Source organism: Melanotaenia boesemani, chromosome 15 (genome assembly GCF_017639745.1).
Source record: "Melanotaenia boesemani isolate fMelBoe1 chromosome 15, fMelBoe1.pri, whole genome shotgun sequence".
In the NCBI taxonomy this organism is placed as follows: domain Eukaryota; kingdom Metazoa; phylum Chordata; class Actinopteri; order Atheriniformes; family Melanotaeniidae; genus Melanotaenia; species Melanotaenia boesemani.
The window spans coordinates 10963738-10979400 of NC_055696.1; the positions used below are offsets into that span (position 1 = coordinate 10963738).

Genomic DNA, 15663 nt, shown 5'->3' on the forward strand with positions numbered 1-15663 from the left:
CTTTTTTTTTTTTTTTTTTTTTTTTTTAGCTTGTAATACTCAGCATCAAGCACAATGATGGTCTGGCTGCTGTGTTGCACTGAACAAATTTGCTTTGCCAAGAGGAGCTTTATGGGCATTAGACTCTTCTTGGTAATCTGATATTTATTTATTTATTTATTATTTATAATTATGGACTTTACGTAATCTTGAGCTGACCTGAGTGGAGGAGACAGAACAAAAAGGATCATAATGAAGGGAAGTAAAAAGGAAAGTAGAATAAAGAAAGAGGAGACAAAGACATGGTAGATAGAGGCAACGACCCTTCAATCCAAACTAACACCAGATAACCAACTGCTACACCTGTACAGAAACACAACAGAACATTTTCTACAGCTTTTACAGGTAAACTAAGCTGACAGTCATCAAGAGTTTCTAAATAAATGACCAAGACAGCACCAACCTGTATCACAACAGCAACCAAAGTACCAGAAACACACACACACACACACACACACAAAACATAAACAAAGGTAGCTCTAGTGTATAAACCCACTGGACAACTCAATGACTGTGTCAGCATGCAGAGTATGAGAAATGAGAAGGGATCAGAGATGAGTGTGATTGTGCAAATGCAACCACACCTCTATGGAGGCTAGAGGTAGACTAGGGCAGCCCAGAGACAGGAGCAATCCCTGAGCACAAACTCAAGTCACCCCACCACTGGGGCCCCAACAGCCTGGAACCCCTCCCAAGAGCCTGGAAGTTTGTGTTGTTTGCAATTAAAATTGAGGGGCCGTAACCATAAAGTGCTGGGAGCGAGGTCACACAAGCAGCCCCTCCCTCCTGCCATGCACTACATGGCCCAGCCCCGAGAAGTTGTTTGTGTGTTGTGTTTATTGTGTTTTGATGTCTACATGGAATTAAAACTGAGAGGCGAGCTGCCGCAGGGTGCAGCCAACGATGCCACTTCAATGGCCCCCTCCACTCTACCCAGCAAGACATGTATACCTCCCAAGTCCCTACATGTGAGTAGAGAGAGTGGGAACGTAGAGGGGTCTGGGGATGCAAATCCAGAGGAAAGCAAACGTCCTTCCAGAAGGTGAGCTGCTGGCGGCAGTAGGCACTCCCGTTCCCCAGGACGCCGCCCAGGGCAAGACAGGCCAGGAGCCGCCGTGCCCCATGACCGGGCTACACAACAACCACAGCCACTGAGCCGCCACCAACCCCAGAAGGCACCCACCTACCACATGCCTATAGAGAGGAAGGAGAGGATGTGGAAGAGGACAGTGGGAGAGCCCAGACCCATGGCCCACCACCCCCAAGACCACCCAGGACCCCCCCACAAGTGCATGTGATCCCTCCCCTCCCCACATACGCTATATCTATTACTATACACTATCCTTGCACAGTCCCACTCATCCTGGCACATATACACATAAGTACACATATAAACACAGACACACACAAACACACACACGCACACACACATGCACACACAAACTTCCCACACACCCCAACATCTCCCTCTATGATCCCCCAAAACCCAATCACTTCATATCCCTACACCCCTCCTGCCCCGGGCCATACCCTGGGTCCTGGGATAGCAACCAGACACCAGGGCATGCACCCCTCCTGCGCCATACCCAGTCAGGCCCAGACCCCTTGGCACCAACCGACCTCTCCACCCCGAAGAGAGGGTGCCACCCCCAGGCACCAGAGCCCAGAACCCCCAACCAGTCCGCCCCAGAATAGACCAGCCATCCGGCCCAGGGGCCAACACCCACCTACCCAGACCCCACCAGTGGCCATGCCCCACTGCCACAAGGCGTCGGGGGCTGTTGGGGCCTAAACTGCTGAATACACAGATTATTTTTGGTTTTCCAGTTCACAAGGATAGTTTTCTTTGCAATACATAAGACAATGAGGATCATGTGCGCAGAGTTAGTTGCCAAGTTAATGTCATCCAAGTCATCTAGTAGACAGTGTAGGGTTTGCAGGAATGTTACATTTAATCCATGTTGACATGTCTTCACATACCTGAAGCCAGAACCTGCAGACAGGTGTGCAGGAGCACAAGGCATGAAAGTAGTAATCACTCGTGTTGTCAGTGCAATGTGAGCAAATATTTGATTGTAACAGACCCATCCTGAACATTCTTTGTCCTGTATAATGAGTTCTATGAAGAAACTTTGAATTGTATTAGTTGCATGTTTGAATTATAGTCATTTTTAAAGGTTTTAAATATATTTGTGACCATTAATTTTGATTAAAGTTACTGGAGAAGTCAGCCTCCCATTTTGAAGCTGGAAGAAAGATTGAATCTTCTAGCTTAGTTAATAGTCTATGTTTTAATAATAGCTTTGGGGCATCGAGATTCAAGAATTATCCTACCCTGATAGGTAGCTGCAAGTTTAATTGGTTAATATTAGATTTATACACATGATAGATTTAAGCTGGTGTTATTCTAAAAATTCAGTGCTACTGATGTAATGAGGCACTGTTAATGGGTGCAGATTTATTTATATAGTAGTGAAAGAATGCGTCGAAAATTATGAGAATTTAGGTAAAAACAAACAAACAAATAAAAACTGGTGGCACATAATAAAGATGTTCTCAGTGCAGTTGATGTGCTTGATCATCACCTCTGGAAGGCGAATGTCCCATTAGAATTCGAATAAATTACACCTAAGGGTGCTTGAGATTGCATTTTGGCATAAGTAAATCCATTATCTAAATTTCCACCGCTGGGAATGGTGATTGCATCCACCAGTGATTGATGCGAGAACATGAGGCTACTCCTGCCAGTCTGGTACCACTGGAGGCGGGTCATTTTCGGTGCCCTCTAGCTGAATAGAATAGTTGTTTTCATTTGCTGTTTCGTAAGGGCTGATCTGAACGCACTTAGTCCTGAGTCAGCCAACGGGGATCTCCACTTGTGCTTGAGTCTCAACCCGCTTAAAACGCCGTCCCGTCATTTTATAGAGCTTTTCCCCGAACATGACATGGATTTTGGGGCTGTTTGTGAGCTGTTTGCTATTTGTCCTGTCGTCCGGCGCGGCAGCGAGGCGCAGCAGGGAGAGAGTTTACTACATGGGGATCATTGAGGATTCATGGGATTACGCACCCAGCGGAAAAAACCTGCTTAACGGCAAAACCATTGAAAACGACGAGTGAGTTGTCATAGTCATGTTCAGTCAAGTTCTGTTCTGGAATTTGTGTAACCAGCTGCCATCCCCCATTCATTTTATCTGACATGCAAAAACGAAACCACTATAAAATGGTCGCTGATAACTGAAGATTTCAGTTCTGCAATCATAACTGTGGAGAGAAAAATATTTAATTCCTTCTAAAAACAGAATTCAGAAGATTCACAAATTTTTAACGTCAAAAGTTCTTCAATAGTTGTAATATCTTATCGGGTAGTGACAGCGTGTAGACCTCTGAACGGTTTGTTGTGTACTTCCCTGATAGTCATGGCAGACGCTTCCTCTATGTGTTAACCACAATAACGGAGCAGTTAAATTTCACAGAGGACTTCACCAGAGCTACATTTTCAGTTTTTAGTCAAGCTTCCTGATTAATGTTTTGAACCTTCCTTTCTTTCTTAAGCACCTGACAACTTTAACCAGCAACTTCTTTTCTTCGTTGTAATATTTCACCTGCTGATGCTCAAATGTGTAGAAAACAGACACAATCATCCATTTCTTTGGATAAACTGTGATCAAAAGTGACAAACAGGATAAGATCTTATGTATTTTAGAAAAAAAGATAAGTCTTAACAATTTAGAACAGACTGTATGCTACACTCACTGTAAAGATAAGATTTTTTTTTTACTTTTTAGCAGTACAAATGAAAGCACAGCATAATGTAAAGCTACATGATGGATATTATTATGAATATAATTGTTTCATGAGTTATTATTTAATAACTTAATGAGCGTAAGCACTGCCGTATCCTTGCATAATGTTAGACTTAATGTACCTGAAAAGTAACATTTCCATCGTTATTTTTAGACCTTAAAGGATTATAATTTTAGAATAAACTGAAGAGCTTTTATCCTCTTTTGATGTTATGTGTTCTGTTTGCTTCATGCAGCTACACAGTACTAGATTAAGATAATCTATCATAAACAGTGGATTGCTACCTTGAAATAAATGACAAGGAATCACATTATCCCTATACTGTTGTTTAAAGAAAGAACAATGTGTTGAATTTAAATTCTTCAAGTCTATTTTTATTATTAATGACCAGTATCACCAATGTGAAATGAAATACTGACTTTATCCAACATGTTTTTTTTATGACTTTTGTACATAAGTTTTGGTAAACACAGCATTTGTTTATGAAGTGTGGTCAAGAAAATCAAGAAGATTTGTCCCTTCCACATCCTTCCCATTGCACATATTTTATCCCTTAGTCACTGTAGCCTGACTTTGACCTCAGGAGTCTCACTGTCATGCTTCTCACACTCTTTCAGTCATTGGTGTTAACTCAGCACTGTTTGTATCTATCACAGGGCTGCATCTGTATTCCTGGAAGGCGGGCCCCACCGTATTGGTAGTGTTTATAAGAAGGCTATGTTCCGAGAGTATACAGATGCTTCATACAGTCGTTTGGCTCCCCGTCCTAAATGGCTGGGTTTCCTGGGACCCACACTGCGAGCTGAGGTTGATGATGTCATTGTGGTCCACTTGAAGAACTTTGCGAGTAGGAACTATTCCATACATCCCCATGGGGTTTTCTATGAGAAGAATTCAGAAGGTAAAGTATGATCACCAGAAACAATGCTGAAGAGTCATCACATAGCAAGTGTTCATGCAATACTGAATCTTTATAAGTAAGCGATATAGAGGATAAGTTGGGTTGCTGAGGATGATCTCTGTAGTTCAGACAGATTTATCTTCTCCACTACAACTAATTAATGAAAGCCAAGTAGAATGTTATACTCAGGCCTGTGCTCAAATTACATTGCTCAATAATCTGGACAATTTCAGTAAGCCCTTGGCTGTTGTGGGAGATCATTCTTTAGTTCTTCTTGCTCCCTATAGATGATTTTGGCAGGCAGGAGTCTGTCCAAGCTGTCACAGAATGAGAGCCAGGTTACACACTAGACAAGTCACCAATTGTTTTCTGGAATATCCTATCAGATAAGTCTCCTAAACTTTCTTTCCAGCACTTTGTTATGCAACACAACATCCCATCCAACTCCCACTCCTACTGATGTGCTACATCCTGCCGAAGGAATTTCCAGAAAGCTCAAACTAATTGTGTCCCTTTTTTAATCTCTCTCTCTCAAAACAAAGGGATAGAGAGAGATGTTTGTATTATTTCACTCTGATATTTATACTACTGTACACTACTATGCAGATATTTACAGAGTACTTCTGTTATGTAACAGCAGATTTGTATTTATATCAGTTTTAGCAGGAAGAGTGAGAAATGTGGGAAATGACAAGTTAAAATCATCAAATTCTTTATTAAAACATGTAATGTGACGAGCAAGAGTTGCCAATAAGATACATGCAAAAGCCAAATAAAAAACAACTGCATATGTATTACACCCCTATGCTATGATGCTTCTAAACAAGCTCTGGTCCTACGAGTTACCTTCAGAAATCACATTATTGGTTAAATAAGGGCCTCCTGTTCAGTCTAAGTGTTCTGAAAAGTCCCAGAAGCTGCAACACCATCAATCAAAAGGTACCACAAACTGTGGGACACCATGAAAACTAAGAAGCTCTCCAAACAGGTCAGGGACAAAGCTGTGTAGAAATACAAATCACGGTTGTGTTATTAAAAAAAAAAAAAAAACAAGACTTGATAATCCCACAAAACCCACTTAAAACCTTTATCATAAAACGAGAAGAATATTGCATCAAAACCTGCTTAGACTGGGTTTGCCACCAAAACTAACAGCGAAGGAGCTGGAAAACTCCACAGCAGAGACTGGTGTATCTGTCTCTAGAACAACTATAAACCATTCAAGTTGCTAAATGGAAGGAGCTATTTTGCTTTGAAAAATGGGCAACAATCCCTGCCTGCCAACTTCATAGAAGCACATCCTGAGATACTTTTTAATTGGAAGCCTTTCCAATGCTGCTCAGAGCTGGCATTACAAACAAAAATGTTTATAAGATAAATAAATTAATTTAAAGTCTAAAATTACTAAAGAATAACTACAAAAATGCCACTGTGGGGCCATGTGGCCTGAATGAACTATTAGATAATGGTTTTACCAAATATAAGTGCTAAACAATGTAATTTCAGGTTATTTTTCAAAATATGAAGTCAACAGACCTGCCTTTGAACATAAGAGATGTAATTATCAAAAATCCTCGACAAAACTCAACCACTTAAAACAAGGCAATTACCATAAATCCTCAAATCCCCACTTTAACAGTTGATTTTGTCATCAAAGTACTTAAATCATAAAACTTTTATGAGTCACTTTGTATTGTGGAAAAATATGTACAAAAAAAAAAAAACGTGTTAGATGAGCCACATTCTGCCTGGGATTATATTCCATAATGAAGGAAACTTAAGAAGGTCAAATTGGCTAAATGTGTATTAATACTAAGCATTTTCTTGGCCAGAGTTGTATAGATCCTCTCACAAGAAAGCTGAAATGCTTTCTTGTGATTCTCTGAAAAGTATTAGTTACAGTTTTGCTTTCTTTGAGCACTTTGTTAAGTGAAAGGCTGAGATGTTCTCTAAACTGAATAAGATTTAAAAAAAAGATCTGGACATTGTGTTTATCTCTGCAGGTGCATTCTACCCAGATGGGACATCAAACACCTTAAAGAAAGATGACTCGGTTCCTCCGGGAGGCAACTACACTTACCGCTGGGAGGTCAAACCAGAGTTTGCTCCCACCGATGATGATGCCAACTGCCTGACCTGGATCTACCACTCTCACACAGAAGCACCCAAGGACATTGCCTCTGGACTCATTGGGGCACTTCTCACATGTAAAAAAGGTTAAAAACAAAACAAAACTAAATTAAAATAAACTTTACATACAGTGAGCAGTTTCTGTGCTTATATTTATTGTATGTTGAATTAAGTCAGAATATGTTTCTCCATTACCATAGCAAAGCCTTAAGAACTTAATACTATGAAAAATTACAAAAGGAAGTCTCATAAAGAAAACAAAGATGGTGGGTAACCACATATTAAATGTTATTCTCTATTTTTCACATATCTCTGAGTGCAGGAATGTTAAAGGACTCAGTCAGTTTAGACTCAGTCACAGGGTCAGTCCGCAATGACGTGGACCAGGATGTGTTCCTGATGTTCAATGTGGTGGACGAAGGTCTGAGCTGGTACCTAGAGGACAACATTCAGAGGTGTTCTGAGCCAACGGGGGTCAACAGAGATGACCCAGACTTCGAGGAATCAAACCTGATGCATGGTAAGAGAATCTTACTCCTTCTAAGACAGTTTTCCACCAAACGTGCACTTCTCTTTCAATCTAAGATCTGTTTATTTTCTTTGTGTCTCAGCTATCAATGGGTACATGTTTGGTAATCTGCCCGGAATTGAGTTATGCCAGAATCGTGAAGTATCCTGGCATTTGTTTGGCATGGGCAATGAGGTAGACGTCCACTCTGCCTTTTTCCATGGGAATACTCTGCTGGACCGCGGCCACCGCACTGACACCCTCAGCCTTTTCCCAGCCACATTTGCTACAGCCAAGATGATCCCTAAAGCAAAAGGAAAGTGGCTGCTGACCTGCCAGGTTAATGACCACCTGCAGGGTAGGATACCAGACCTTTGACCTCTGACTTATCTCTGACCCATCAAAATGACTATGAAGAGTTGCTGACAGGGGAGAATGTGTTTCTGGGGGGTACTAAAGTTTTGTGTTACGTGCAGTTTCACGGCAAGGTGTGTAGTCCTACTAGAAACACGCCACATGTGTGTTTTAATACTATTCAAAGTCCACTGAAAATGTAGCTGAAGAACAGAAATGGTCCTTACACTTGCCTTACCATAATTAGATTAATATTTTAGACATGTATTTACTTTTTTACTTATTTTTGATGACATGTGTGCATCTTTCCGTGTTTTCTTTTTTTCCAGCTGGGATGCAGGCCTTTTATGAGGTGAAGTCATGTGACAGTGATCCCGGCTCCACAGCGATGAGTGGTGTTGTGAGGAATTTCTACCTGGCAGCAGAGAAAGTGTTGTGGAACTATGCTCCCTCAGAAATGGATTTAATAAACAACGTATCTCTTACTGAAGCAGAAAGGTGGGCTGTTTCTGTTTTGCTTTCATATTCATCAGTGACATACCACACATGTATGTAGGTGTTTACATTGCGTGATTGCAAAATGAAAGTTAAGTCATTATCTTAGTGTGATTCAAAACTCAAATAGCTTTAATCTAAACCACGTGAACTGAGCACACAAAATTTGCCAGCTTTGCTTTTGTCTTGCACAGTCTAGCCTTTTTGTTACTGATTGTTCCCAACCTGTCATGGTTTATTCTTTGGCAGTGTGTAAGATTTCTGGATAGGGTTGATTACATGTTAGCTGATCATTCCTGGTAAAAGAGCTTTTCTGTGTCTAGCGTAACAGTGGATAAGGATGCAGTGATTGTTGTTTGCACTATTGTTCTGTGACCTTATAAAGTGAAGCCCTGATGTCTCTTTAAAAATGAATTTCATTGCTGTTTCTTCACTACAGCCAACATTACTGATACTATCTTTTCCTCCCACAACCCAACCTTGTCCTGTTCTAGTGATTCAGAAGTGTTTTTTCGCCATGATTATGGAGGGATTGGAGGTAGCTACTACAAAGTAGTTTACAGAGAGTACACAGACAATACCTTCACCACTGAAAAATCAACACCCAATCACTTAGGAATCTTGGGTAAAGCATCTTATTTTTCACTGGTCAGGAAAAAAAATCTTTTTTTTTTATCTTGTTTACTGGTCCAAAGTTTTATCTTTCACCTAAGTTCCCTCAAAACCTCTTATCTGATAACCAAGTTTTTCTGTATTTTTCCAGGTCCAGTCCTAAGGGCAGAACAGGGAGACACTCTCGAAGTCACATTCATGAATAAGGCTGACAGAAACTACAGCATCCAACCTCATGGCCTTTACTATGACAAACAATTCCAAGGAAACAGTTATGAAGATGGTGAGGAAGCAGGCAGTTACACTTCTGGACAGGACAAGATTTTCATTGCTATCAAGGGGAAGTAAAAGTTAGAAAAATGTTAGAAAAGTCAAGCTATTGTCCTGGCGATTGCTGGGCCAAATCCCACAGCATCTCCCTCCACACTCTCAGAAAATGTAGTACATTATTGTACATTTAGGGGTAGAAAGGATTAACATTTGGGTGGTTATAAAGACTGGACAGCCCCCAGATATATTGATCTTTATTAGGTACAAACTGCACTGTTGAAGGTACCACCCCAGTGACAATCCTTTGCTTGCCTATAGGTACAATTTTGTACTTTATTTTCTGAGACTGCACCCATTCATGCTTCAGAGTCATGAGGATGGGTACACCATGGACATGCTGTCAGCCCATCACTAAGCTAACACAGACAGAAAGAAATTCATGCACACTATCAGTTGATTTAAAGAAACAAATGCATGCTTGGAATAAGAGGAAGCAAGAGTACTGAGACAAAACCCACAGATGCACAGGAAGAACATGCAAACTACAGCAGATCAACAGGTTCCTTTTTGCATTGAAGTGACATTCTAAACTAGGCATAATCTAGCACAGTGAGTACAAACCTGACCCATTTTTTTCTAAAACACATCCTAGTTAGAAACCATGTTAATAAACCAGGAAACATGAACAAAAGTCCAAAACAGAGAACTATAATATAGATAGAGGCAAAACAGCGTGACTACAAAGTCCAAAGATTTACAACTATATCTGCATAAAAACAGCAAAGGATAACAAACTGAGTGAACGCAAATGCTGCTCAGAAATGTAAGCAAACTAACCAGGAAGGAAGTCAAAGTTTGCTAACATCAACAAGGGCAAAACATTGAAAAGAATAAAGGAAAATAATTAAAGTAAAACCCAAAAAAGGTGAAGGAATTTATCCCCTATGTTAAAAAATAGAAGTTATACATGTAGTACACTGTAGTGTAGTACAATATGTTAAAAGCAAAGTAAAAAGATGTCATTTCTTTCAGCTGGTAAGTCATAGCTGCATTGATCATTTTAATCCTTTGTCTGTAATTTTGAAGGTGTTGACAAGCCAGGATCCCACGTTGGTCCAGGGGAGAAGTTCACCTACACCTGGCAGGTGCTGGAAGGCCCATCTGCCTCTGATTCTCAATGTATTCCCTATCTGTACTTCTCTGCCACTGACCCTGCCAAAGACACCAACTCTGGATTGGTTGGACCTCTGCTCGTGTGCAAGAAAGGAACGCTGGGGGAAAATGGCATCCAGGTTCTGTTGTACAATCTGTTCATACAAGCTCATTTACAAAAAAATTCCTAAATGAAAAAAAGCAAGGAATCAGTAAATGTACATGTGCTATCCTTTGATAAACAAAATACACTGTGAACTTTACACACCCTTAATATTTCCTGCATTGTGTTGTTAAACAGAAGGGTGTGGATAAGGAGTTCTTCCTTCTTTTTTCTATCATGGATGAAAACCTCAGCTGGTATTTGGAAGAAAACATCATGGAATTTGAGGGAAAAGAAGACTATGAGGACTTTGAGGAGAGCAATAAAATGCACGGTATTCATTGTGTTTTATATAGACCTTAATTTCACTTAGCATTTAAATTAAACTTGAATACAGTTTTATAGGTAAAGACTGAAGCACGCATTTTGAAACTCTGATGAAATCTTCCATGTCATTTCAGCTGTTAATGGACTGATGTATGGGAACCTTCAGGGACTGGAGATGTGTGCAGGGGACAATGTTATGTGGTACACCTTTGGGCTAGGCACGGAGACAGACATCCATGGCGTTTATTTTGAGGGAAATACCTTTAAAAAACAAAGCACAACACGAGACACTCTCACCCTGTTCCCTCACATCACTGCATCTGTCGCCATGCAGCCAAACACTCCTGGTTAGTGATATTACTCTACTTATATTCCATGAAGGACATGTTGATCATACATGCTGCAGACTCTATCTGACAGGCACATTTATGCTTCACAGACATACAGAAAACCTTTTATAATTGTCTTCCTGTGACAGAAACATCCCTCTCAAAATATAACAAACAGGAAATGTCTAAGTTACCTATAACCTATAGCTTCCTTCAGTTAGTTTCAGAATTACTGATATATGTTTGGTAGGTTCTTCCCTTTTATCCTTATTCAAGTAAAGGGAAACACCACAGTGATCTAAGATATATACATTGTATACATATATGTATTTGTAAAGCCGAAGCTATTTTAATTAGTTGTGTTTCAGTGTAGAACTTCTTACTCAAAAATATTTACATGAGCTTTTACATGGAGTTGGGGTAAACACATCAATATCAGGGTGTCAAGAAAGTCCATTTTAAATATATTTTTATTAAAAAAGGAAGCGTGTTTCTGTATGTGTTCAAACCTCATAGCCACAAACAAGATAGATGGTAAATTTGTTAGTAAAATAGTGTGTGTGTGTGCTGTAATAGCAATTAAAAACCTAAATTAGAAAGAAAAAAAAATGTGTAATCTGATTCCAAATCCTTCACCTTATTTCATGTTTCTTTCAGGTGTGTATGAAGTAAGCTGCAGAACAACAGATCACTTCTCAGCTGGCATGAGGGAGCTGTACAAAGTGAAAATCTGCCCAGGAGAAAAACACAAGAGTATGCGTTCTGAGCCATCCAAGATTGTGCAGTATTTTATCAGTGCTGAAGAAATAGAGTGGGACTACTCACCTACAAGAGACTGGGAGCTTGAGAAACACCACTCCCACAGCAGAGGATAGGTATGTGAGTAAGATGACTGTGGGATGATGTATTTCGGTGTTGGAGTGGAGCCTGCGATTAGTGGTGTAACTTATTACTGTTTGTTAACTAAAGCAAATTGGTACATGTATCCAGTCCAGGCGAATATATTTGTTGGTAAAGGGAAGAACCAGATTGGCGCTCGCTACAAGAAAGTGGTATATCGAGAATACACTGATGAATCCTTCAAAGTTCAAAAGACACGACAGCCTAATGAAGAGCACTTAGGCATTCTGGGTAAGCTTTGTGACTCTTCTTTTTTTCAATTGCCAAGACTGAGCTTGACGTGGAGCCTTTTTCCCCCCATAGGTCCAATAATCAAAGGAGAGGTAGGAGAGCAGATAGTGATCACATTTAAGAACAAAGCCAGCCGGCCATACTCTATTAGTGCACATGGAGTGAGGGCCAGTGGTGCACATATTCCTGTGAATCCTGGTAAGCTGCTATTGCTGTTTTCTGATAACTAATGACCAAAATGGTCATATCTTTTTGTCTATTTGCTTTTAAGAAATATTAGCAATCTCTCTTACCTACAGGCCACATTATTGAACTGACTTGGGATATTCCTGAAAGCTCTGGTCCTGGGATCTCAGATCCTAACTGCATCACCTTTGCCTACTACTCCACTGTCAACTTCATCAAGGTACATGTCCCCGTAATACAGCACAACTCACAGTTTAACCTGCATTCTTAAATAGCAGCCAATGCCTTTGTAACGGATCACGTTCATGTATTTATGTGCAGGATCTGTACAGTGGTCTGCTGGGGCCTCTGGTAATATGCAGGCCTGGGACCCTGCATGGTGAGGGGCCTGATAGACAAAGAAGTGACATAGAGGTGGAGTTTGCTCTGCTCTTTATGATATTTGATGAAAACCAGTCCTGGTACCTGAACGACAACATCAAAACATACCTCAATGTTGACCCAGGAACCTTCGTGACAAATGATGGCTTTAAGGAGAGCAACAGGATGCATGGTAAAAAAGAGTGGGGGGTTATCTTCATAGGAAAAAGGTTGGAGCTGAATTTAAAAAAGCAAAAGACAAACTATGAACTCATGGGCAAATTTACAGGACATTAGCCGGTTTGCATTCCTAATTTAATAATATGTGAATAAGAAAAAGGTGAACAGAAATGCTAAAAAAAAATAGAAAAGAATAGAAATTTCCACTTTTCTTTCTGAGGTTTGTTTCCGGAGCATCTACTTCTACTAAATTACAACCACTACCAACACGGGATATCATTTCCCTCTTGTTGACTCTTCACAGCCTAGTTTGTCCACTTCAAATCAAAAAATCAATCAGTGGAAACAGTGTCTGAGTCACCATCGTTTTTTCCAAGGTTTTAAAAGATTATTCAAATTTGTTATGATAGTGAGTGGCAACCTAGCTAGCTTAAAACTACAGATATGTGTATGTACATGTAAACCACTTAAACTAGTGGCGCAGGTATATAACAGAAGTGAGTATAAACTAAGGCCCTCAGAGCTCTGAAACTGTCTGTGCAGCCAAATAGTTTCACAACTTACAGCCGTTTTAGATACATTACTCATTGTAACATTAACATTAACCTAAAGATGGAGACTTCTGCGGAAACCTCCTAAGGGAACAGGCCTGATTAAAAATAGAAAGGCTGTTGTTTCAAGGTCTTTAGATGGACTACATTAAAAAACAGTCTTGATTCTGCAATGGAAATCACATAGCAGTAAAAAAAAAATGACAAGTTAAGTTCAATGTTACATAAATAGAAGATACAAGATACAAAATTGCTGCTGACTTGTATTTAGCCCAAAATTCGTTTAATGTAGAGAGGCCTTGGCAAAGCTTTGGTCTGATGAATCAGCATTCCATCTCACATTTAAAAGTCATACAGTGATATTGTGGGGGGTGCATTAGTGTGCAAAGTACAGATACCTATTATGTGATTGATACCATTAATAATGAAGGATATGCTTATAGATGAAGCAGCATGTGCTGTCAGCCTGGCATATTTTCAGAGAAGACTTTCCTTATTTCAGCAAGACAATTTCAAACCAAATTCAACATTTACAGCAGCAGTTTTGTAGACAAAACACCAGGGCGTGTTAAACTAGCCTACTTCCCTTCCAGACCTGCCATCCACTGAAAATATTTGGTTATTATTAAACCTTGTAGGAGACTGAAATCCTGGTGAAGTAAGAATGGAAAACAGATGATGCAACACAGTTGAAAACATAACCCAGTACAAACGTTTTCAAAGTATGCATTAAAACAAATAGTCTCTTAATAAATGTGTCACTGTTTTTTTTTTTTCTTTGTTGTCCTTTTCCACTTGTGTGTTCCACCCTGACTGTATGTGTTAATGCAGGGATAAATGGCAAACTGTACGGTAACCTCCATGGACTGGTGATGACACAAGGCCAGAAAATCGACTGGTATCTTCTAGGCATGGGCAACGAAATCGACATGCACACTGTTCACTTCCATGCTGAGACTTTCATCTACAAGGTTCACTTGCAGTCTTGCTTGCAAACATTTCTGTGCTCACAAAGGCAATTTGTCAACTTACATTTCTTTATTTCCACTTCTTTGTTCCCTTTTATGTACGGCACACGCCTTGTGTATGTGTCAGACGGACCGTGTGCACCGTGCAGATGTCTTTGATTTGTTCCCTGGGACTTTCCAGACTGTGGAAATGGTGGCTGGAAATCCAGGGACATGGCTGCTCCATTGTCATGTCACTGACCACATCCATGCAGGGATGGAGGCCACTTTTACCATCAAGGGTGTGTGTGTGTGAAGGATTTTTTATGATTATTATTTTTTTTATGTTTTACCTGTTAAGTATGTAAGCACATGTTTTATTCCAAATCTTAGGATGATACTTTTCTAACATCTTACTTTTTGTCCTTTCAATTTCAGAAAGCAGATCTACACACGGTAAGGTCTCTCTCTAGTTAGTTAGTGAAAAATTGTTCTAACAACCTGAACAGTGTAGCATCTGGGAAAAAAACAAAGTATTAGATCACTGTGTTGCTGTATGAAACATGTTGAGCACCTATATGTTACTTCTACATTCATTCTGAAGCCACTTAAAGTCAGACTACAGTTAGCACAGCAATGGAAATCACTTTCATCTTACATTGTGTTTTTATTTAAAAGTTATACCTTTAGGATGGGCACACTGTGGCTGCCATTATTTATATAACTTTAAGAGAATTAACTCCTCATTTGCTATAGTTACAGCATAAATCAGAGGTGGGACGGCATACATTTTCTTTGTTCTGTTATGTAATATATGTGTATATAGGAACATTTTCATGGTTAAAAAAAAGACGAATTGTCATTGTTAACTGTAAATATGGTGTAAGAAATGATCATAGACATTTGGTGTCATGCAGTTTTCTGACTTTCTTCTTAGCTACCATTCCTGCTGGAGCACAAGAAACTCAAGTTTCCATAAAAACACTGCTGCTCTCACTAGCACTTGGCCTGCTAGCTGTTGGTCGACTACACTGGTGAAACACTCCGACATTTAAAAAGTAGCTGTTGTATGCATTTGCTTTATCTTATTTATGTAAATATGAAGCACTGCAAGGTGAAATATTTTCTTAAAGATTTTTCTACTTCTACAAAGAAAAAAAAAAAAAACTTGTGTTTCTGTCTTGTGCATTGAAAATAGTAAATAATAGGTTTGTTCAAAGAGGTGTGGTACTAAATATGTAACATTTCTTATGAATGTGCAATAAATACATTTATTTAACCGTT

At 39.7% G+C, this 15663-nt stretch overlaps 1 protein-coding gene across 1 annotated transcript; it reads left to right on the forward strand.

Moving 5' to 3' along the window:
* Positions 1-2842: 2842 nt before the first annotated feature.
* LOC121654543 (ferroxidase HEPHL1) lies at positions 2843-15663 on the forward strand. The gene is given in 20 exon segments (XM_042008741.1): positions 2843-3152; positions 4500-4744; positions 6748-6960; positions 7197-7394; positions 7486-7740; positions 8066-8234; positions 8726-8856; positions 8995-9126; positions 10200-10405; positions 10570-10702; positions 10830-11042; positions 11682-11899; positions 12020-12155; positions 12228-12353; positions 12455-12561; positions 12663-12894; positions 14264-14403; positions 14528-14681; positions 14818-14835; positions 15317-15663. Coding segments are annotated over 20 exon segments (3300 nt in total). The 5' UTR covers positions 2843-2979; the 3' UTR covers positions 15418-15663.